Consider the following 24,416-nt stretch of genomic DNA (forward strand, 5'->3'; position numbering starts at 1 on the left):
GAACTAATAACATAAAAATAACACAAATGACAAAAAAAAAACAAGTATATGTATAATATTATAGGAATTATTTTAATTTAAAAGTACTGTGTAGCAGTTATTGTTATTAAAAGGAGCTGACTCAGCGTCATGCTACGTTGGTATAATACCAACACAGCGCTGATTTTCAGCAGCCCCTTGGTGACCCATTGAGTAACTACTATTGTTAAATATTTTTTGTTTTATTAAAGGTTCCATTAACTTATTTACTTTTAAAAGATGAAATTTGGTACTACTGTTCAGAAATTAGGTATCAGAGATACTGTACTTACTATAGTATAGTATCAGAAGGTGTGATTCGTCGTTTATTATAGTTTCTGATCCAACGGAAAACCAAATGTCAAAAATCTTTTAGTTTCAATTGATCGAACCCGGAATTTCTAAGCACTTTTTTCGGTTTTTTTTCTCATCATCGATAACTTACGAACAAGTCAACCGATTTTGAACGGCTTGTTGCGATTAACGTGGTTTTTTGATGTTACAAGCTGATTAGTTTTTGGAATCAATCGGTAAAGCCGTTTAAAAGTTTATTTATTCAAACAAAACAAATCTTATAACTATATTTACAATACTATGCCTACATAAAATTAAAAGTATCATTACGTGGAAGGGTACCAAGAATATTGGCAGCATTTCCGCGTTGGATAGCTAGGCTGATCCGTTGACCGAAATAGCTGCCTGCGCTTGGGTTTCCAGTAGCCTTATTGAAGCGCGAAGAGAGTATTTTGAACATTCTCCGCGCCTCTGGGCCCCACGGGCCAAGTGTCTCGACACCAAAGGGCATAAAGATGCATGACTCACTGAGACCAACATATTTGCGACGGTTGCCGATTAAAAGGTATAATCCAAAAAGAAACATACGAGAAAAAAAAAATTTTCGTAGCTTTTTTGAGATTTCTTAAAATCTACCGGTTAAATCTGTCCGAATTGTAATCAAAATCTAAGTTCGAATTCTCTTTCGATTGGCGCCAACCGCGATGAAATTGGTCGAGCCGTTCAAAAGTTATAAGAGGTTAACATACATCCATAAGTACGTCTGTATGTATGTGTGTGTGTGTGTGTGTACACACACACACACATACATACAGACGTACTGACAACGTCGCGGGAATCGTCAGGGAAGCTTCCTAGGAGCTTAAAACGTCGAGATCGATTTTCAAAAAACGGTGTAAAACCAATAACTTATTTTTATAAACAAAATGTATTTTGCAATAGAAAACTCCTCCTCGGCTTCCAAAAGTAACACAAATACATGTTCAAATGCAATGCTTTTGGCTCTTAGAAGCCGGCGTACATACAGACGTTAGCCACTCGATAAATAATTGTTTCTGGTGTTTTGAGCTTCGGATAATTTAATATTAGCGCTCATTTGACCGATATCTTTTCGTGTCGGTTACGGCCTCATACGACGTGCAGCGTACTGGAGAGAGTTCCTGGTGTGAATACGGAAGATGTGGAACCAGTGCAAGCGGAGATGAGTGTGCATTGGCTCGCTTGCAGGACATACAGACGAGGCTACAGATTTAGAGTAGAGAGAAAATATTCTAGTTGATACTCACCCAAAACAATGCCAAAACCGTTTCCATCGAACCAAAACGTTTCCACGTTGGGTTCACCGTACGCATTACACGGCAATCGTAAGAATCTATCACCAGATACAGCGAGAAATATTGCAAATTTATGTTTTACTATCCACGGTGGACCTGAAAATAATAATTATATAATCTTGAGCAATGGGAAATTGTAATGTGAAGCTTATATTCACGATCCGCACTGACCAGTCCTTGCACCTCATACCCAATATACAGAAAAAATTCGAAACAGCACCTAGGAATTTATTTAAATTATTTTTATTAAATGATTAGCGAGTTAGTAAGTCTTTTATTGGGCGATGTTTAAGCTTTTACAATATGATTCCAGAAAATATACATAACAAATGCAAAATTTAAAAGAACTGTAAAAAAATGTTTGTGTGGGAAAGAAAGGTTATTATAAAATAAACGACTTTCTTAATGATACCACAGACTGGGAATGAAGCGAACACCCTCAGGCTCCCTAATTGTAAATGTTTATATCCATATTTTTATTTAAAAAAAAGTCCACTGGGTTTCTTGCGCTAGTTCTTCTCAGGTCGGAGGCTGTCTACTTTGAATGGGTGGTAGTTTTTGACATTCAATAAGTTATTTTGAATCCTGCCTACCCCGACGGGAACAAGGCGGGAGTGTGTATGTGTGTGGTATTAATAATGGTTATTTCACCGATTAAAAAATGACTCCAAAATCTCAAGATCAACGCACATGTTTAGACACGATGTTTCTTTATAACATTATTAACAAATTACATCAGTCCAGACAAACTCTTAGAAAAAATGAGTCTTTATGACCCACCTCAACTTCCCTTGCGTTATGATCAAACAAAGACATTTTATGTAACTTCTAAAAAGATTAATCATGCCAAATATATTTTCATAAACGCGCGCGCGCGATTCGGGTCGCGTCGGACGTTTCCGATTGAGCGTGAGACGTATGCGATTTCGAATAGAATGAGTACGTTAAAGTGTAATAATTGTCATCTCGTTGTGGATGAGCTTTTAGCTTACATCCAAAATAAAGTTTCAATAGCCGATGAAGTGAGTTTGGTGCAAATATGTGCGTCTGCTTTCTCACGTGAACAAATTGAGATAGCGAATAGCTTAAATAGGTAATGCTTCTGGAAGCATTACCAGCGGATCTACGCACAAAAACTTAAGGTAACTGACCCTGATGTACTACCTGTGTTTGTGGCCAGGGATTTGGAAAAATTACCACCTATAACTTTCGACCATCTGGACGTCTCCAAACTGCTCAAGGATTTGATGCTAGTACAGGCGGAGATCAAAAGCATTATATCCTCATATGCAACTGTTGAGCAGCTAGAAAATTTCAAAAAGGAATGCTTGAGCGGAAAATTACCTTCGCCGCCACTTTCGATTATGAAAGTAAATATGAAAAGAGGAGGATACTTTGATAGCGGACCGATAGGTTTGTCCCAATTAGACGACACTATCGTTACAACGCCGTTGGAACAATCTAACTATGAGACATCTCCGAGGGAATATAATTCAAATTATAGAAGTATTGATTTGAGTAAAGCGGAGGGTAGTAACTCAGTGCAGTTTCAAAGCACTGTATCTAAACATTCGACCGACGATTGCGTCACACGCGCCGAACGCGGCATTATGCGAGTTGGCACTGAGTCATCAGGCACGTCGAGCGAACCGAATGGTCAGCTCGGTGCGACAGCGCAAATTCGATCATATGCAGGGGTCGCTAAGGTACATAATCCAAATGAAGGCTGGACAGTGGTGCAAAAGAAGTCACAAAAATCCAAAAACCGCCTTATTGGCAAAATGGGAAATTTTGTGGTAGAATCAGACGAAAAATTCAGGGTGGCCGATAGAAAGATAACCCTTATTTATAACAAACGTACATAAAGACACAGCAGAATCGGATATAATTAAATATATTGAGAATAAAACTCAGGAAAGTATTGTGAGTCTAGAGAAAATTTCAATTAAACGGCAATGTGAACACGACGCTTATAAGATGTTTGTTTCACAAAGCAAGCTACCTTTGTACCTAGATAGATTCTCATATCTATGGCCACAGGGAATTATTTTTCGACGATTTGTGCACTTTAAGCTTAAACCCAAATTAAAATCAAATGAAACACCCATCACACAGGTGGCGCTGAGAAACTTGCCTATTGTTAATGGATAAAAACATAACATGTAAATTTGTTTCATTTAATTGTAAGAATGTAAAGCGTTCTGCACAATGTATTCGTGAGCTATGTAAATCCTCACATTTAATCGCTTTACAAGAATGCTGGTTGCTCAAGGAGGAGCTTTGTTTCCTTGACACAATAAGCGAGGACTTCAGCTCCACAGGAGTATCTGCGATAGACACGTCTACTGGTATTCTACGTGGGAGACCATACGGAGGCGTTGCGCTGTTGTGGAAGCGTAGTGTTTTTCAAAATGTGTCCATTATTCAGTGTAATAACCCGCGTATTTGCGCTATCAAAGTAGTGTTACAAGAGAAATCGTTCGTAGTGATGAGTGTATATATGCCTACGGATTCACTTGCAAACCTAATGGATTTTACGGACGTACTAAGTTCGGTAAGTGCTATTATTGACAGTTATGGGGAAAACTACGTATACATACTTGGGGACTACAATGCACACCCTTTTGAGCGGTTTTACCATGAACTTACTCAGTTCTGCTTAGAACAAGAGTGGACTTGTGTTGATACTGAGATATTAGGTTTACGGTCCGAGACATATACATTTATAAGTGAAGCTCACGGATCCAAGCGGTGGCTCGATCATTGTTTAACTACTAAAGCCGCTCTTGACTCTGTGAGTAACGTTTATGTATTATATGATGTATTATCTGACCACTTACCAGAAAGTTTGTAAAAATACCTCTCTAAATGAGGTTTATTGGGGAGAGAGAAGCCAAGTGCAAATAAATACATACCAGAGGGAATGTCATGAAAGGCTAAGACTAATTGACTTCCCACATGGGCTTCAGTATTGCTGTGACCATACTTGTAACGACTCTGAGCATAGAAATGCCATAACTAAGTTGTACAGTGACATCGTTAAAGCTTTAGTTGAGGCTTCCGGGGCGGGTCGAAAGAGTATGTACTGTGTAGCCAAAAAGAGAGTGATAGGCTGGAATAAGCATGTAGCCGAAGCGCACGGGGAGGCAAGGCAAAATTTTCAGTGGTGGCTGTGGTATGGGAAGCCAACCTCTGGATATGTTTATAGGGAGGGAGGGATATGTGCGAGGCCAGAAGAATTTTCAAATCTCGTTTAAAATGGTGTCAAAACCGTCAGGATCAAATTAAAATGGATATTCTAGCTTCGCACCATTCGAAAAATGATTTTCGCGGGTTTTGGAAGAATACCAATAGAATGAACAGTAAGCCGTCCCTCCCTGTGAGCGTGGTGGTGTGTGTGAGCCTGAAACTATATCTAATATGTTAATGGACCACTTACGCGTTAAGCCGCTACGGGGGACTTCTGAATCGGTGCTCAATGTTCAGTCCAACATAGAAATTGGTATCAATTTCAAGTTTAAAGAAATAGCACATACCATCAAACATATGACCAGAGGTAAATCTCCAGGCCATGACGGACTGAGCATTGAGCATCTTCAATACGCTGGGCCACATCTTCCCAGGGTTTTGTCAATGCTGTACAGCTTTTGTGTGAGTCATAGTTTTATGCCGGACGAGATGATACGTACAATAGTTGTGCCTATTGTAAAAAACAAAACCAGCGACCTGGCTGATAAAAACAACTATAGACCAATTTCATTGGCTACGGTCATCTCAAAGGTGTTTGACAGCATGCTTAATATGCAGTTAAATAAGTTTATAAAGCCTCATGACAACCAGTTTGGATTTCGACCTGGATAGACAGACAGAGAGTGCTATACTGTGTGTTAAAAGTGCTGTCACATACTATACTAAGCGCAAGACTCCAGTTTATGCCTGTTTTCTTGACTTGTCGAAGGCGTTTGATCTGGTTTCATACGATATCTTATGGCAAAAAATGGGAAAGTTTGGAATACCTTCTGAGATTATCAATATTTTCAAATTTTGGTATGAAAACCAGGTCAGCTATGTCAGATGGGCGGGAGTCTTGTCACGTCCATGTGGGTTGGAGTGCGGGGTGAGGCAGGGAGGATTGAGCTCACCAACGCTCTTCAACCTATATCTAAATGATTTGATTGACGAGCTCAGTGGCACCAGGGTCGGCTGCTTCATAGACGGAACTTGTGTCAACAATATAAGCTACGCAGACAACATGGTGCTGCTCAGTGCGTCTATTTGTGGTCTCAGACAACTGATGGCCATATGTGAGGCTTATGTGGGAGGACATGGTCTTGCCTATAACGCTAGAAAAAGTAAAGTGATGGTCTTTGAGGCCGGTGGTAAAACACCAAATAAAGTACCACCTGTAATGCTCAATGGTACAGCGTTGGAGAGAGTATCTACGTTTAAATATCTTGGTCATATGTTGACTTCCGACCTCAGGGACGACACGGAAATCGAGAGAGAACGGAGGGCGTTGTCGGTGAGAGCGAATATGCTGGCTCGCAGATTCGTGCGTTGCTCAAACAGCGTCAAGATTACGCTGTTCAGAGCCTTTTGTACAACTTTCTACACGTGCAACCTGTGGGCCATGTATACTCAAAAATCCTACAACGCGCTTCGTGTTCAATATAACAATGCTTTCAGGGTGCTGATGGGGCTGCCCCGATTTTGTAGCGCATCAGGGATGTTCGCGGAAGCACGGGTCGACTGTTTTTATGCGACTGTACGCAAAAGATGTGGATCCCTGGTGAGCAGAGTGCGGGGCAGCATTCTAAAGATGATTGCGAGCAGGTTGGATTGCAGATATGTGGGTCATTGCTGCAGTATTTCTAACGGAATGGTGCAGCGGTGACACACATCTGTAACTTAATAAGTAATAGGTTTAGGATAAGTACTAACATAGAAAATAAGTTTGCTGTATTACTAACAATTAATATGAGTCATGATACTCGAAATAAAGATTTATTATTATTATTATTATTATAAGACGCTCATCAGGTAACAACGATAAAGTTTTCAATCTCGTTGTTATATTTTATTCATCAATTTCTTCTTATAAAAAAAACTAAACAGCCATTTTAGTACAGTATTACTTTCCGCATGTATACCCATTTTAGTGCTGCACTGAATATTATCTCAGCTTATATAAAGAAAGCCCCATGGAACCTTTTTGAATTCGTGACCTCCACCATACTGGTTCCAATTAGCGTGGCGTGGACTTTTCTATATTAGAAGGGGTGAATGGGCAAGTGATATATCTGATGGAATGTTAAAAAGAGCAGCCGCTCATGGACGTAACCAATACCTAGCAATAACAATAATAAATAACCTCTATGGTCAAGAGATGCCGGTTGTTGAAATATGCTCGCTACTCGGAGGTCCCTATGTCGTAATGCCACGCCTATACGGTAATCCACCATTTTATTGATATAAAATGGTGGACTACCGCAACCGACATCTAATTCCACGCGTGGCAAAATTTTAGAGAAGGGCACGGATGAAGATATCAACGTGATGCGGATGGCATTTCGAAATATGCCGCAAATATAAGTATTTAATAAACATTAATATAGTGATGAAAGCAGGATGCTAGTAACAAGTCTCGGAGCACTCTCCGTGATACATGCGACAGAAGATTCAGAGAGACCCCACATCTTTATACTAGGCCGATAGTTGATGATTGGAGCCGTTCTTCGTTGTATACGGTCAAATGGAAGAATCTTGTACTGGGGAGGCGTACCCACGCGAGGCGAGAACAATAATAAATTTGAGCCAGCAGTTGCTTGAAGAGAGGCACTGTCCCGCAGTTAGCTGAGCACACAAAACTTTTTTGAGGCCAATTTGCTTTCCTACATTCAGTTTGAATGTTACAAGACGTATCATCCTTTTATTATTATTATTATTATATTACTCACATAACATTTACACGGGACTCCTCTGTGTAGATGTTTCCTTAGTCTGCAAAGCATGCTTAGAATTTTTATTTAGACTCTGTTTAAAGAGTGCCTTCATACCTTGAAATCCTACTGTATATGTAAAATTATCTGAACTCGCAAAGTTATTAGCTTCACAGACATACAAGCCTTCCTTCATGTCTCTGGCCATCATACTTAATGTAATTTCTGAAGACGTGCTTAAAAAAAAGATACATATTTGAACAATCCATTTCCAGATACGATAAAATTTGATATGATATACTTTCATTAATACATACTTTCGAAGTGCAGCTTTAATTTTGGATGCCTTGCCTTCATAATAAATCCATTTGATTTCCGGTTTCGGAACACCAGTAGCATTACAATGCAATGAGATTCTTTGTTCAGTTGGTTTAACATAAATTACGCTTTCAACTGGTGGAACTATTTTAACTGGGACTGTAAGCAGATTAAGGGATTATTTATCTAAAACTGTATCATAGGTATCTGTTAAATAGTCCTCATAATCAATTAACTTTTAATACTATTACATCTAATATTACAAGTAATTTATTTTGTAAAACAATAATAGTTTAAAAAAACAAAAAATCACGCTTTATATAAAATTCAACTAAAAAATAGAAAATAATTTTTAACTATTTTAAATTGAAAATAGTGTAAAAAAATGTATTGTATTGTAAAAAAATGCGTGGGGAGCTTTTTGAGGTATTATTAAAATAATAATTGTACACCCCACGCTTTTTTATAATGAAATATATTTTTTTACACTATTTTCAATTTAAATTTGTTAAAATTTATTTTGTATTTTTAGTTGAATTTTATATAAAGCGTGTTTTTTAGTTTTCTTTTAACTATTATTTATTTTTAATTTTTCAGTTAAATTTTCTATAAAAACGTATTTTTAAAGTTATTAAGTACTTTAACATCAATTCCTGCCTTATCAACTATAGATAAAAATTATATAAATAGACAAAAATTTTAGTTTGCAAATTGATTAATGGAATAATCTTATCAAATTAGTGTATTGTCATCGGTCCTCTTTATATCTACAAAGTTGGAACGAAATCTGGCCTTTTAAAGTGGGTCAAAATCGCGTCTAAAGGAGTCAGTTACAAAAAAACATACAAATATACAAGTGATTCTAATATAAAGCGTATAAAAAATATCAGAACACAAAACTAAGAAAACGATGCTTATTTTCTTAAACCAGTGTGACCCAATATTTTAAATCACTTTTGGCCTTACAAAAAACTTGGTATAAAGTTATAACTGAGAATAAACCAAGAATATGTAAAAGGTTGTCTATATCTCTGCCAACACTGTCAATTCAATGATAATTCTGAATTTTATTTATTTATTTACGAAAGTCGAGCAGCCTTGCAAATAAATGCGGGAAACGTTATACGTCCGAAAAAAACAAAACATAAGCAAAATGTCTATTTGTAAACATTTTGCATATTCTGGGGTTAATTTTTGTTTTGTTTTTATTATGAAAAATAGAATTACAATTTATTATTATATAACAGGCCAAAAACCACAGAGGTTTGTCCGGCATGTTAGAAGAAATACTATTATCGTCTATTATTCGTCTTATATTAATATTAACTTATAAATACACAATTTAATAATATAGGTACAATACAAACTAAAAAATTCATGTAGGTACAACAACAACAGTACTTATTGTAGCACGGGTGAGTCGCATGGCCTGCCACCGCAATGTATTGAATTTTTGAGTGACCGTCTGTTTAGATATATTAATTAGTAAACAATACTCAACTTTATAACGAATAGTTAAGTACTCAATTGCGAATAGCATGTGTGTGTGAATGTGTTATAAAGCAACAGTAAAATTTTATAAGGAAGTTTACTTTTAATTATTTTAATGTTTGCGAAGAAAGCTCTAAGCTTATCACAAACTGAATTTATTTGAGGGTGCCAGTTAAATTTATGGTCTATAATTAATCCAAGATATGTGTGCGTTTTAACCGAGTCAATTGTAGGACAGCTGCAAATACTACTACTAGTACTATACTACTACTATACTAATTCTCTGGTATAACTTTATACCAAGTTTTTTGTAAACCAAGTTGTTTGCAGTGTTAGGTATATTTCTTGTTTAGACATAGTCTGTAAGAAATAATGAATTAAATAGAAGTTGTTCGTGTATCTTATTATAGTAGGTAAATAAATATATATATATATATATATATCGGTAATAGATTACACATATATTTATATATCTCAAACAATGAAAACAAAATTGAATTCTGTTTCCGTACCGTAAAGCTGAAAACTCCTTGATGCACTTCCTAAATAATTCGATGACTTGCATGTGTAATTGCCGATGTTAGCTAAATGCCCCACAAAACTGAAAGTAGCAAATCATTTGATTAGTCTGAAAACATTTCAAAATATTTATTTATTTATTAAACAACACTACAACTATCATTACAGGTTTGCCTTAACATAATAATATGTGTGTAGTTTGTTTGTTGTTTCTACTTTACTTCAGCGTTGTTGTCGTCTGAGTAGGGATGGATACATACGTATTAAGTTTAGGTCGAAGAGAGTCTAGCAACTTATGAGTATAGATTAATTGAGAGTTTTTATTTACACACGATGCGTACGGGTCATCTGTTGTTAAGTGATCACCGCAGTCCAAATTCTCTTGCAAACCAGAGGAATCACAGAAGCGTTGCCGCATCTTTAGAAATGTATCCATATACCCATGTAGTCTCGTGCTGGAAACACCGTACAAGGAAGCTCATTCCACAGCTTCGTTGAACGTCGAAGAAAAATCCTTGAAAACCACACTGTGGAGGAAAGCTAGAAATCCAATAGTGGGGAATGATATTCTAATGTGTAATAATCATGTCGTGCGAAAGTGGAATTTGGCGGAATCAGGTGAAACAGCTCTTCGGAAAACTCCCCGTGATAAATGCGGTAGAAGACACACAATGAAGCGAAGTCTCTACGCAACGCTAAAAAATCTAGCTGTTTACAAAGCACTGCATTGCCTTGATACTGGGGTTGCGCCAGACCAGAGATGACAGCAATACAATGCAATACAGCAATGTGTGGCCGGACGGTTTGTAGAGCGCTAGAATGTGGGCTGGCTTGAAGTATTGCCGTGCTCTATTGATGACGCCCAGCTTCATGGAAACTAATTTGGCTTTGCCTTCCAAATGATCGCGGAATTAGCAATCGTTCGAGATTTCGAGACCCTTAAGGGAAGTGTTGTCGAAGAGCGGTGATACGACAAATGTGTTTTATTTAAATTTTAAATAAATTTTAATAAGTACCAATAAGATATTATTAATAATTGAATTACAGCATTTTAATATCAAAATCTCGGATACTTAGTTCTGTTTATATAATTTATAGGTACGTCTTAGATAGAGCGTCTTGCTGCTACACAACCGATAAAAACAGGTTTATTACTTCAGTGTGCTACGTCTTACACTTACGATTTGTATGTCACTGTATGTTAATGTACATGCATTGCTCAAAATAGAGGTTAAATGTCAACTTCAAATTTTTCGACATTTTCACAGCTGCCACAGTCTATCTAGAAATAATATAAATGATAGTATATATGATAGATAGTATAAATGATATAAAGTATTGTGTTCACTAATTACCTTAACGTATTATGGCTGTCATCATCAAAATGAAATTCGCTATTTTCGATTAATTCTGTTTCATTAAAATACCAGTGCACAGTTGGAAGTGGCATAGCATATGCTATGCAATCTAAACTTATTAGTTTATCAAGTTCACATGCAATTTTATTCGAATATACAATATCTTCGAAGAATGGTGCATCTACAAAAATTTGAAATTATATCTAAATGTGCGAAACAAAAATGAAAATTACTTTTAGAAAAAAAATCAAAACTTTTATTTACTTTATTCTGCATTTTAATACTTAATATGCACTTACATGGAAATATAAAATTCTTGACAAATATATCAACACCTATATCGTTCGAAGCCCTACAAATGTAAACACCCGACTCTTCTTCTCCAACTTCAATAACATCTGGTTCATTTTCTTTACTCTTAATGAACTGTATACTATAATCTTCCACTAAATACCAATTTATTTTTGATTCCGGTACACTTTTTTGCACTCTGTAACATATGTAATAAGACACATTCACAGTTGAATTCCGAAACAATTTGTTATTTTTAAAGTAATATAAATAAATTTAAAATAATTAATCCCTAGCTGGGATTAATTATTTTAAATTTGTAAATAAGAAATTATGAGCGATGCCCGCATCCAGTCACGAGAGAGTCCCGCGGAGAGAGGTCAAGTCAAAATTAAGATTTATGAACCATACGTCACTCGAACGGTTGGCTCAGTGGAAGAGCGTTCAGACGGGACCCGAGAGGTTGCACGTTCGAGTCGCGCATCGTTCACTTCATTTTACTTTATTCACTTCATATTACTTTATTCACTTCATTTAATTTCGCTTCAAGCATAAAATAATCATAATAACACCTACATGCACACTAGGTTTACTTCAGATTCGGATATGAAATCTTCCGTAATATTCAAAATTTTTGGGGAATTGACGAATTTGGCATCTTTTCCAACAGAATTACTTGCTGTACACGTAAAGTTGTTGCTTTTATTGTCTTCTATTTCAATTACACTTTCATACCTGCTCGTAGTACTATTAGAAATCTGAAATAAAATAGTAAAACAATAATTATGTAGTACTGTTAAAATATTGGATCGAAGTTATTGTCAAAATCTCTTCTTTGTTTCCCATACATACCTCTGTACCGTTTAATTCAATTTCAGATTGATCTAGCCATGTTATTTTGGGCTTAGGGTATCCTTCAACTTGACAGATAATTTTCAAGTTATTTGATTCACTTTGTGGTATAATCTTAAGTTCAACTATGGGTGGAGTTGTCTCTGGAACTTCAATTTAACTGATAAATAACGAGATTAATTCCATTTTTATTTTTTCGAACCTGTTGGATGTGATTGTATCACGTTGTAACAACGCTTAAGTCGAATCGTGGGAAGTAAATAAAACGTATAAAAAACAGTGCTATCTAGGGACGGCCGAAAAAGCGAATCTTAACAGTAAAGAGCTTAGGAACTAAGCGTTAAGAAAAACAATGAATAAAGAGGTGAGGGAGAATATAATCGACAGAAAGAATAAACGAAACAGCTAATCGCAACGGATATTCAAATAAAGTGACTGGCGTAGAAACAAAGAGTAGAGAAAGAGATAGAAAGCCACGCCCGCCACGTGCACTGAGGTGAGTGAGGGAACACGCGGCAGCTGCTCATTTGGATTAAGATCGGGCGTCACATTGTTGGTATCCACCATGTTGTTTTAAGTCGATCAGTGCGCACGACCGGCGCGGGCATTATTGTGTTGTCATGTTGGTATTAAAAAAAGAGTAACTAGCTTCATACCTACCTGAAGCCGTCTCGTTCTAAGTTTACTTATATGACAGAGAAAAATAGCAAGGCTCGCTATTCAATTGCTTGCTTGGTAGAGTTATATCTTATTTGTAAGATATAACTCTACCAAGTAAAAAGTAATGGTCTACATGAGAGAAATGTAGAGCAATACATTTTGTTAAAGTAACCGTTGTGTTTTTTCTTTCACTACATCATTTCAGTCATTTACGGCTACCTAAGTTAGTATTCATTTTAAACAATATTAATAGTTGTAGATTTAAATTCAACCTGATTGTTGATTCAAGTGATACTCTTTGTGAAGATCTTAAGTCCGTGTATCGTCTTAATACTTCACATAAAGCGTCAAAAGCTTCCATGTTAATTCTGTATTGTTTTATAAAATTATTTTCACTAATATGTTCAAGTTGATTTCCAAGACTATGAGCGCACGCTAGCTTCCTTGCTCACGCCGGTCGTATGCATTTGATGCCGCCCGCCGTTAACATATTCCATGCTAAATAACGTCTCCCCCATAATATTTCGATATTAATTATCAATTTTAAGAAAATTTATTGAATTAGGCGTTTCATTGCGGAAATCCATAATTATACAAATGATTTTAGTTTTCTTTAGTGTTAATTCCGCCAATATTTGTTTTGAAACCAACCGAGTCTCGTGCCAGATTTTGGCGAGACAACACGTCCTGAGGATGCCTCGTGTAGAGGCGAAACACGTGTTGAATTGTTTTAAAAACTAATATTGGCGGAATTAACACTATAGAAAACTTAAATCATTTGTGTATCAATTATAAATTAAATGCTTGCTCAGAAAACATCTCTCACATACCAATAGACTAGTGAACGAATTATATACTATCGAAACAGTATTTCTCGAGAGCATCTGTCAAGTATGTTACTAATAGTACCTATTTTCTATAGAAACCACTGCAAAACATTATGAGCTGGCGATAAGATTTCGATAGTTCTTTTACGTTATGACGTTGTACCGAAATAAGTTCTCTAGGTGACCGCTAGAGGCGCCGTATTTTTACGCAGTAGCTAGTGAGTAGTATTACTGTAAACTATACGTACGGCACGCTATGATGGCCGTTTTGAAGTTTGTCCACTCATGAAGTTTCATATTAATTAATAATAACATTGAAGGAGCAAATTACTGTTCTTTATTGTCAATAGTGACGTGCAGTTAGTCATAAAAACTTATCGAATGTATAATTTTAGGACACAAAATTTATTTATTACTTACATTGATTTCTAAACTATATTAGGGTCCCGCAAACATTTATTTTTTATTTTTTTTTAATATTTTAATTATTTGTGTACTTATTTACCACAAAACACGGCATTTGTTTTTCGAAATTCAAAAGTTAAGTTAAGTTAGTTATTTTCACAATAAGTTGTACCTAGCTAGAGGCGCATGCAAACCTATCCAATGCCTCAGCAGTGGGGAGTCCCACCTGCATGCCAACGCGCTTAGTACAATGTTGGGGCCAGCCTAGAGCCTGTTCATTAATGATGCGCATCTTTTTCTAATTATCGCGTAAATTTCATCAACGCGCGCCTCCGCAAACATGCCGGATGCGCTACAAAACCTAGGCAGCCCCATCACTACCCTAAACGCGTCATTATATTGCAGTCGCAGCGCGTTGTATGCCCTCTGCGTATAGCTGGTCCAAAGGCTGCACGTGTAAAATGATTGACAATAAGCCTTAAACAGAGTTATTTTGACTTGTTCTATACAACGCGCAAACCTTCGGGCCAGCATATTACAGCGGACAGCCAACGCCCTACGTTCCCTCTCTAAGTCTAGGTTATCACTTAGGTTGTCAGAGACCCAGTGGCCAAGATATTTAAACTTCGTTTCCATATTTAGTGGTGCGTTACACAGCGATAGAGGTAATTTATGTTCGTAAATTTTATCACCCGACTTAAATATCATAAATTCGCTTTAAGTTGTGGTGTATCGAAGACCATGGGCCTCCGCATAACGTTCACATATTCTCAGCGGCTTTCTTAACCCCTTCATTGAAGGGCTCAGCAGAACCATGTTATCTGCGTAGCTGATGTTGTTGACACATACACCAACCACGTGACACCCAATCCTGGTACGGCTGAGCTCCTCAATGAGGGAGTTTATGTACAAATAAAAAAAATACGAGGCGAGCTGATCCCCCCTGTCTCACACCGCACTCCAGACCAAAGGCATCCGAATAGGCATTAACCCACTTAACCACGTTTTCTTGATTACCGTACCAGAATTTTAGGAGCGAGATAATCTCATGTGTTACACTAGTAAAACAACGTTATTTTTCCCACAAGATATAATACGACACCATATCGAACGCATTCGATAGGTCTAGATAGCAGGCGTAGACTGGCGTTTTTCTTGCCGTGTAATATTGGACAGTTTGCTTGAGACACGGTATCGCAGTTTCGGTTGATAAGCCTGGTCTAAAACCGAATTGGACATCATTAAGTTCTATACCACTGCTCAACTGCTTGTCAAGCAAACTGTCCAGTACCTTAGCAGTGACTGTCGCTAATGAAAAAGGCCTATAGTTAGACATATTTGCCACATCGCCAGTTTTGTTCTTCACAATTGGTACAACAACTGTATACATTAGTCTTATGGTAAGTAAGAATGTATATATAATACATATATATTAATATATATATACCCCACACATATCGTGAAAAACATGGCCAATACTCGATATAAATGAGGACCTGCGTATTGCAGATGTTCAATGCTGAGACCGTCATGGCCCGGATATTTAACTCTATTCATATTTTTAGCCACACTAGCGACATCCTTGGCAGTAAAGTGTGTAACACAGTCATCCATAGAGGCCTCAGCATTCAACATCCGCTGAGCTGATGATGATGACAGTGGAGATTCCACCCTAAAGTGGGTTCTGAAAGCATTTGCTATCTCAACGGCATCATATTTGTCAGCGACGCAGACGGGAGTACTTGAACCTGAATCTAACTCTTTCGTGCATTTCCAAAATTTGCTAAAATTTCTGCCAGAGTGATGATTAGCGATGGCATTCATTTTTACTTTATGCTCATTTTTCTGGCACCACTTAACTTTAGTCTTAAATATTTTACGAGATTCTTTCATATTTTCATAAACGTAACCACAATCGGGTTTATTGTAGGACAACCATAGCTTATACCAGTGTCGAACTCTCCCGTGTGCCTCCCTGACATAATCATTCCAGCCTGTGACATGTTGATATTTATTCTAAGCGTTTTTAAAATTACTGCTTATTGAGGCGACTGTTAAGATCTTAATTATTTTATTATACATGATATCTATACCCATTTTACATTTTAAATTACTACATCTCTTAACAGCACAATCATGAAATTCCAATGGAAAATGAAAGTCTTTTAAATCCTTATTACATTTGTCAAAATAACTGTTTATTTCAGAAACATTTCTGCGGCCCCAAATTATTTTATTATACAAATATTTTTTTGTATGAGACTGCGAAACCTTCGCTTGAATTAAGTCCAGGTTAGCAAAAACAGTCGTAGGCATCGATAGCTGTGATGCCAATGCCATCCGAAGACATGTGTACTTCGTAACGGCTACAATTTACGGAAGAAGTATCCAACAAGAAAAAAGTTAGTGCAATCACTGAAGGAAGCTGGATTATTCTTCGGTGGGGAAAGTTCTTTAACGAAGATTTTGAAGACCGTTGGATTTCGATAGAAACAATGTAACAAACGCAAAATATTGATGGCAAGATATAGATTTTTACGGCGAGTGAAATAAATTGAAAATTGGCAAAATGTTGTGTTTTTGGATGAAACATGGCTTAATGCTAAGCATACTGTAAACCGTTATTGGACCGATGACACTGCAGCATCTACATCCAAAGTTCCTGTTGGAAAAGGATCGCGACTTATAATTTGTCACACTGGAACCATCTACGGGTTTGTCGAAGGTTCTCTCATGGCTTTTGCGTCATAAACCACTGGAGACTATCATGAAGAAATGAATGGAGAAACCATCAAATATAATTATGGACAACGCCCCATACCACTCGAAATTGACAAACCACCTGCCCAATCCCAAAAAAAGGTGACATCGTCGCATGGCTTGAAAACGGAATTAGTACGTCTTTTAAAAGAAAACAAACCAACTAAGATCCGATACGTCATTGACGAAATAGCGTTAGAACATGGGCACAGAGTTATAAGGTCACTTACCTTACCATTGTGAATATAATGCAATTGAGTTGATGTGGACCTAAATTAAGGAATATGCTGCAAGACGCAATACAGAGCCTCCATTTACCACAACAAGAATGCTAAAAATATTAGAAGAAGCTTGTGAACATGTGACTAAAGGAGACTGAAAAAAGGTTGTGAATGCAACTGTTAAATTAATAAGGGAAGATTATTAAAGAGATGTTAAAATAGAAAATATTTTAGAAAACGATCTTATAATTAATGTAGGTGATGATAGCAGTGGCGACAGTGAAAATAGCAGCATGGACGAATCTGATTAAATCTGGCCTTTTGTTGCACCTTTTTTGGTCTCTTTTTGTATTCATATGTTTCTTATGTGCATATAAAGTATGTTTATTAAGTTCGTTCAAATATACTAAGTAAACATTTATTTTTTTGTTTTATTAAACCTTTTTAATCAGGTACTACTTACAACAAAAACTAATAGATTTTATTATATTTTTTTCGAGAATAAATTGACATTTCACATCACTATTATAATATGTATGTCAAAACGGCCATCATAGCGTGCAGCTAGTATAATTATCGCGAAGATCATAGACAATATCAAGACAGTTTAACCTAGATGGACTATATTATATATTATGGATCCTATTGAACTATCATTAAGATATACGGGCTCTTACCAGTACTTCTAGATATTGTGCAATATAAGTCAAGTTAAATCTCACCTAGAGCAGATTATTAGTTGAAACGACACTATCCGTTCCGACGGGCAGGTCTGGTACTCTCACACGCTCCACTAGCTTTATATGGAATTCAATGGACCACTCCGTACATACATTACCTTGGAACTCTTAACCCATGAAAGAAGTTTCTTGGTCAGAGATAATGCGCTTTGGAGTACCGAATATGTAGATGGGAATGGGAAAGGAGAGACCGCCGAGGCTATTGAAATTTTTAATTAGATTGTATCAAGATTTTATTAAAAAAAAAAAGAAGAAGCCTGCTGAGTTTCTCGCGCCCGTTGATCTCAGGTCTGAGGCACTAAATTCTGAATGGGTGATAGTTTTCTGACTTTCAATAAGTGATTTCATAGATCATTTTGAATTAAAATATTTGAATTTTATTTCATGTTAATACTTCATGAATATAATAAAAATTGTTCTATTTCTCTTTATTAACTTCGCCTTGTTAAAGTTTTAACTTAATTTTTTTAAATAATTCATTTCAAATTTCCTCAAACATACACATATTACGCCTATTATTATAATCTAATAAGATAATTTTAATGCTCTTACCAGTTGTACTAATATCAGTAGTAATACTAGCAGTAGTACTAGTAATACTAGCAGTAGTAATATCAGTAGTAGAAGTAATATCAGTAGTAGTAGTAATAGCAGTAGTAGTAGCTGGTAACATTTTTGGTTTGATATATGTGGATGAAAGCATTTCAATATTTTCTTTGCTAATCAACACGTATCCACGTACCTGAAATATATTATATAATATAAGCATATTTTTTTAATTGTTGTCTTCATTTTTTTTCTAAATGGCCTAATCTAATCTTATGTTTTTTAAAATAGGGTATAATTTGATGGCCGAAGCTTGGATGAAGTAGTAGCCGCTCTTAAACAGCTGAAGAATGAACAAGCCCCGGGAGAAGACGGAGTTACTCAGAGCTACAGTGTATATTCAGTTCTGTCTTGTTCTCGAGGAAAACTCAAAAGACCTGGAATAGGAGTGCAGTCGTTTTGTTCTTCATAAAAGGAGATAAGATCCTTTCGAAGATTTTTCGACCCAATTTGCTCCTGCGATATATCTACGAGCTTTAATAATCGTCTCGGTTTTTGGTGTCCTTGCAACGGCGCCGAGTTGAAAAGCAATATATCCAAGTATTTAATGGAAAAGGACGACAAACGGGCATACGGGTCACCGCAGTCCATATTCTTTTGCAAACCAGAGTTATCACAAAAGCGTTGCCGCATCTTTAGAAATGTATCCATATACCCATGTCGTATCGTCTCACAAAGCAATGTATGTTGGAGGTGTCCAACATATCATTGATATGCAGAAGAAACAGTGTGGGAGATAGCACACAGCCTTGGGGCGCTCCAGCGTTCACGGGCTTGGGATTCGAGCAATGACCGTCGATAACGATCTGAATGCTGCGCCCAGTGAGGAAGCTGGAAATCCACTTGCATAAGCTCTCGGGAAGCCTAAATGATGGAAGTTTTGCGAAAAGGGCCATGTGCCATACACGATTAAAGGCCTTCGCTATATCCAGGCTAATTGCCAGGCCTTCCCCCTTGTTTTCGATAGCCGCCGCTCATCTATGTGTTAGGTATACCGGAATATCACCTGCCGATTGACCATGGCGATCGGTCGTTGATCAACTGGTGACCCTCTATAAGGTAAGGTATAACGCGATTGGAGAAATGCCATCCGGCCAACTCGACTTCCTGACGTCCAACGAAAACAGAGCTCGCCTAACAGTTTTCTATCTGAGCTGTACGTCAGTTTCAGATCCGTTTCTGCGTTACCACTATGGGACCTGTAGACACACGCATAGATACGGACGCGGTCCTCAAAATCTACACGGAGCCAGAGAGTAGACAGGTTCCTACCCTAAAAATTGCCGAGACTGCAATTGACCATGAACAGAATCAACAGAATATCAAATTGTGTCGAGGCAAAGAAACGTTTCATCCCTGTTCTAGACAACATGTTTATGATACTACATACTAGCACGTAGCGTTTAACACGGTCTTTGAGATTTTCAGAAGAAACTTGTCCAAATAACACAATAAATTTCACAGATCAATTAAGAAGATGATCAGATAGAGAACTTGTTCGGTGTACTCCTCAACTAAGCTCTCTTGATATTAAAACTTCAGGATAGTACTCGAACTGAACAAATTATTAACTACTACTACTTATATGTAAGGAATATAACATATAATATTCTATTTATTATAAAATCTTGGGTCGCCGCTACGATTGTACGGTGCAGTCTGCTCGGTACCGGAGCGGGGATCACGACGTATGCTTGACGCGAGAACCGGTCATGCAGGTGTTCTAGTTGCGCCATCAGAACTAATGTCACTTACATAGCCCAACTTATAAGCAAGAGGTTCCATTACCCGCAGAACAGGTAACCGCTAGGGTTGACTTGTTTCAACGGGAGACAGCGATTCATAAAACGTGTATAGGTGGACCCCGACTAGATGGAACGACTAGATAAGGTAATTAATAGGTAATTGGAATAATATATTATACACAGTATACATATAGCTCATGGGAAGCGAGTGGTGGCCATGACGCGAGTTTCACGCTTTTTGTTTATTCAAAAAGTGCACATTTATACATAGTATACACATATCTCATTGAAAGTGTTCGGTGACGATGATGCATTTTCGTTCAATTCGTATTCGTATACACAGAGTAGCTTCATGAGCGGGATGAGAACAGGCGAAGATCGGGCTCAGTGGTGCGGAGTGGGAGAGGCCTACTGCAAGCAGTGTACTAATACAGGTCACCATGTACTATTTCAGATATTATGAACCTTAGTGATGCGCGGCGAATGATATTGACAAACTGTTTGCTCACCTGAATTTTAAATACATCATTAGGGATTTTGATAGCTTCTGATACATAAAATATATTGTCCTCTTTTTTTAGTTGCAGTGTTGTATTTGTAACTACCTCACCATTTGTATTTAAAATATCAGCACTTGTTAGTATTATTGTATCATCATACTTATCGGGTAACTCGACTGATAAATAATATTTATTGTCTGAAAAGTTTTATAATAATATAATCATTTAGGCCCAGGACACACGGTGAAATGCAACTGCACCGAAACTGTAACTTCTTTCTGTGACTTTGAGTGTTTGCGTTTAATCGGACTTCACGCCTTTTCTGTTCGTCAAAATGGCTGACGATGAAAATAAAAAACATTCAATTTGAGTTCAAAGTTGAGAAGTATCCTTGCATGTACAATAAAATGTTATTAGCAGTACTAAGACTGATACATGAAGGGCAGAAATTGGGAAAACAATGAAAATTACAGATGAGCTTCCTTCTTTGTCGAAGATACATATATTGAACCACAACTTCTTCATCACTTGAACTAGATATTGTGGATGTCTGTTCTCAAAGAAAACTGAAATGATTGTGAATAATTATATTAAGAAACTAGTTTCGAACCAAAAATTTAAAAAGGGGTTTCGTTCCTGTTGTTTGTGTGCTGGGCCTTACACGTTTGTATGTGTCTTTCTATTATTTATAAATACCCAATATTTTTACGTTTAAAAACTAAATTCAATTAATATCGCTTATACTACTTAATAAGTATATTTTCAAGAATTCAATTTATTTATATATATATAATACTCAAACCAAATAAGGGCCACTAAGTTTTGGTGCTGTATCACGAAGACCCAGGGGCGTGCATTGGTTTCCTAGCAAGGTAGGCCACTGTAGATCTAACTAGATGTAATAGCACTTTATTCGGACACTACGACATAAGTTGTATCAAGCGCTGCTTGCTTCGTATATGCAATCTGTAGACTGCCTACCGGAGGTAGTAAATTAACTTTAACACTAGTGATATATTTATTTCAGTTTATAACGAGGCAGGCAATGCATAATAGCCTCTATGATATGCACGCCCCTGCGAAAACTATGAAGAGATTTCGTTGTTTAACTTATTTAACTACAAAATAATGTTACTGCTTACAATTCAGATTAAGATTTTTTTAAATAATGATCATGAATTGCTTTTTTTAACTTCATAATTAAAGTGACCATTTTTAATGTAAAACATGAACAAAAGATAATCATCGGAAAAATACAAATACTTTTGTTGTCACTTATATTTCTTCCTTTTAGTAACGACGTCGTCCTCCTCCCTTAGCAATTAAAGATTTTTATTAAACATAATAACATACATATTGAATAATAGTTAGATCGTATGAAGCTACATTAGTATAAACTGTGTCGCAGCTATTTACGTCCACCGCGAGACAATAAGGGCAGTTATTTTCTAAGTTTAGTACGAATACAATTTGAGGCTATATAGCTCTAAATATACGTTATTTTAGTTACTATTTTAATTATATTAGTTTAGTTTAAGATTAATGTAAACAATTTATACAAATTCTTAGAAAATTGAGGTTGTACAATTAGGTTGTTTTGATAGTATAAGTAGGAAATACTATAATATAAATATATCTGCTACAAAGCATATAAATAAGACTCCATAAAATTATCGAATGACCTAACATCTTAAATTAAACAAATTAATTAACAATTGGCTTATGTTCATTATTTATTATGAACAAGTGTTTTAGTCTCTTCATAATTAAGGTTTTGCAAAAAATACATTATTAACAAAAAAAACATCTTGTTGAGTAACAATTTAAATTTTGTAAATAAACTAACAATTAGTTATGGTTACTCGTTATCATAATTAAATGGTTCAGTATGTTCATTTAAAACAGAGGATGAACGTTTATCAGTGAATTCGATTTGCAGCAGATTTTAGCTGAAAGATAGTCATAATGATGTCTGACAAGTACTATGCGGTACGTTTCAGGCTGCAAACGCGGCCAGTCCGTCGCTTTATAGCGTTTTTAACAAAAAGTGATTGTAACTCAAGGTGTTTGCTTAATATCGTTTTCAGGACAAAGAGTTGTCTGACAGTTAAGACTTTAGCTGTTGCATACAGTTGAGAAGTAGCAAAACGGATTGGTTTGGAGATCATAACTTTCACCAGGGCTCTTAGAGCTCTCTCCAAGCGGAAGAATCTAGTTTTCTTTGTCCTGCCCCAGGCTGTAAAACAGTAAGAGAATACAGACTGTGCCAGCGAGAAGTATTCAATATTCAACGTTTGTTGATCAGCAGTAGTTCTAAGGTTCTTGAATATATAGATTAGATTTCTAATTCGACCGACAGTCGTTTCAATCTGGTCATTCCAAGTCATTAGAGGATCAATAAGAACAATTTAACACAGTAGGACTGCAGTTGTTCCGTGCAGCAGCAAAAATCTTCATTACGATTACAAGTATGGGCGTGAACAGACAAAGTAGCAGACGGAGCAGACATAAGGGTTTGGGAGCAACAGCTATGAAGTTCAAATTTATTGCAAACCATTGCATCACTAACCTTAGCGTAGACTCAGAATTCAAGCCTCCTGCCATGTTGGTGCCTGTATAAGAAGGGCAGTGTGACCGGCATAGGCATAAACTCTAACATTATTTGAGTTAAACTGCATAAATCATTCACATATATTAGGAATAATGTTGGATCAAGGACGGTACCCAGAGGAACGCCATACGAAAGAGCCACTTCATCACTGATATGTTCACTTATGTATACTTGTAGAATGAGATTACTTAAGTAACTCTTAAATATATCAAGGACAAGTCCTCTCACCACATCATACTCGACTTTTAGCAGGAGAATTCGGACAGAGACAGTGTCAATAGCTTTGGATAAGTCTAGGAAAATGTCGATGGTTAATATTATGTTGTAAGCGCCAGAACAGCATCCACTGTAGATTTCCAACTTCGAAAGCCTAATTAAAAAATTAATTGTAAAATTATAATGTATATTATAATAAGTTTCTAACTATTGTGAACTATTTTTTCTTTTATTAATTTGACTCTGTTGGTGTAGACTTAATTTAGCAATTGTACAAACCTCAGTGGTTTTTATTGCTTTGAAACCGCCATGTTAAATTTGTTTTTTATTAATAAATATATATATAAAAAAAATTGATTATGAGAAAGTATCGAATATGAATCAAAGTATTTTTTATTAAAAACAAGCTATTTATGCGCTTTTATATTTAATTTTGAAATACCTGCCGCTTTCGGATTTTCACTTATAGACAAGGGCTATCTGCTGTGGAAGATTTGTGTCCAAAGTTAGTAATATTTTTAATTAGGAAGCTAATTGAGAATCCTTAGGAGTAATTTTAGATTTATAGAACTCTAACTCAATCTAAATCTAAGCCAATTTTGGCATGTGATTATTGGGATCTTTTTTACTTATTTTGTACAATCTGTCACAATTTCTAAGACAAGTACAGCGAAACAAACTAGATGTCATCCAAGGCTTGATATTTTGCAT

The 24,416-nt window shown here is 36.4% G+C and overlaps 1 protein-coding gene across 1 annotated transcript in view; it reads right to left on the reverse strand.

Moving 5' to 3' along the window:
* LOC126978082 (hemicentin-1-like) overlaps window positions 1-24,416 on the reverse strand; it is a 91,752-nt gene that overhangs the window by 59,959 nt on the left and 7,377 nt on the right. The window contains exons 5-14 of the mRNA XM_050826794.1: window positions 20,888-21,075; window positions 18,580-18,769; window positions 12,415-12,563; window positions 12,139-12,320; window positions 11,571-11,761; window positions 11,269-11,452; window positions 9,907-9,995; window positions 7,903-8,062; window positions 7,703-7,821; window positions 1,599-1,742 (exon numbers count right to left, since the gene is read on the reverse strand). Coding sequence (XP_050682751.1) covers window positions 1,599-1,742; window positions 7,703-7,821; window positions 7,903-8,062; window positions 9,907-9,995; window positions 11,269-11,452; window positions 11,571-11,761; window positions 12,139-12,320; window positions 12,415-12,563; window positions 18,580-18,769; window positions 20,888-21,075 — 1,596 coding nt within the window. The remainder of the gene's footprint in view (window positions 1-1,598; window positions 1,743-7,702; window positions 7,822-7,902; window positions 8,063-9,906; window positions 9,996-11,268; window positions 11,453-11,570; window positions 11,762-12,138; window positions 12,321-12,414; window positions 12,564-18,579; window positions 18,770-20,887; window positions 21,076-24,416) is intronic.

This window comes from Leptidea sinapis, chromosome 47 (genome assembly GCF_905404315.1).
Source record: "Leptidea sinapis chromosome 47, ilLepSina1.1, whole genome shotgun sequence".
NCBI lineage: Eukaryota > Metazoa > Arthropoda > Insecta > Lepidoptera > Pieridae > Leptidea > Leptidea sinapis.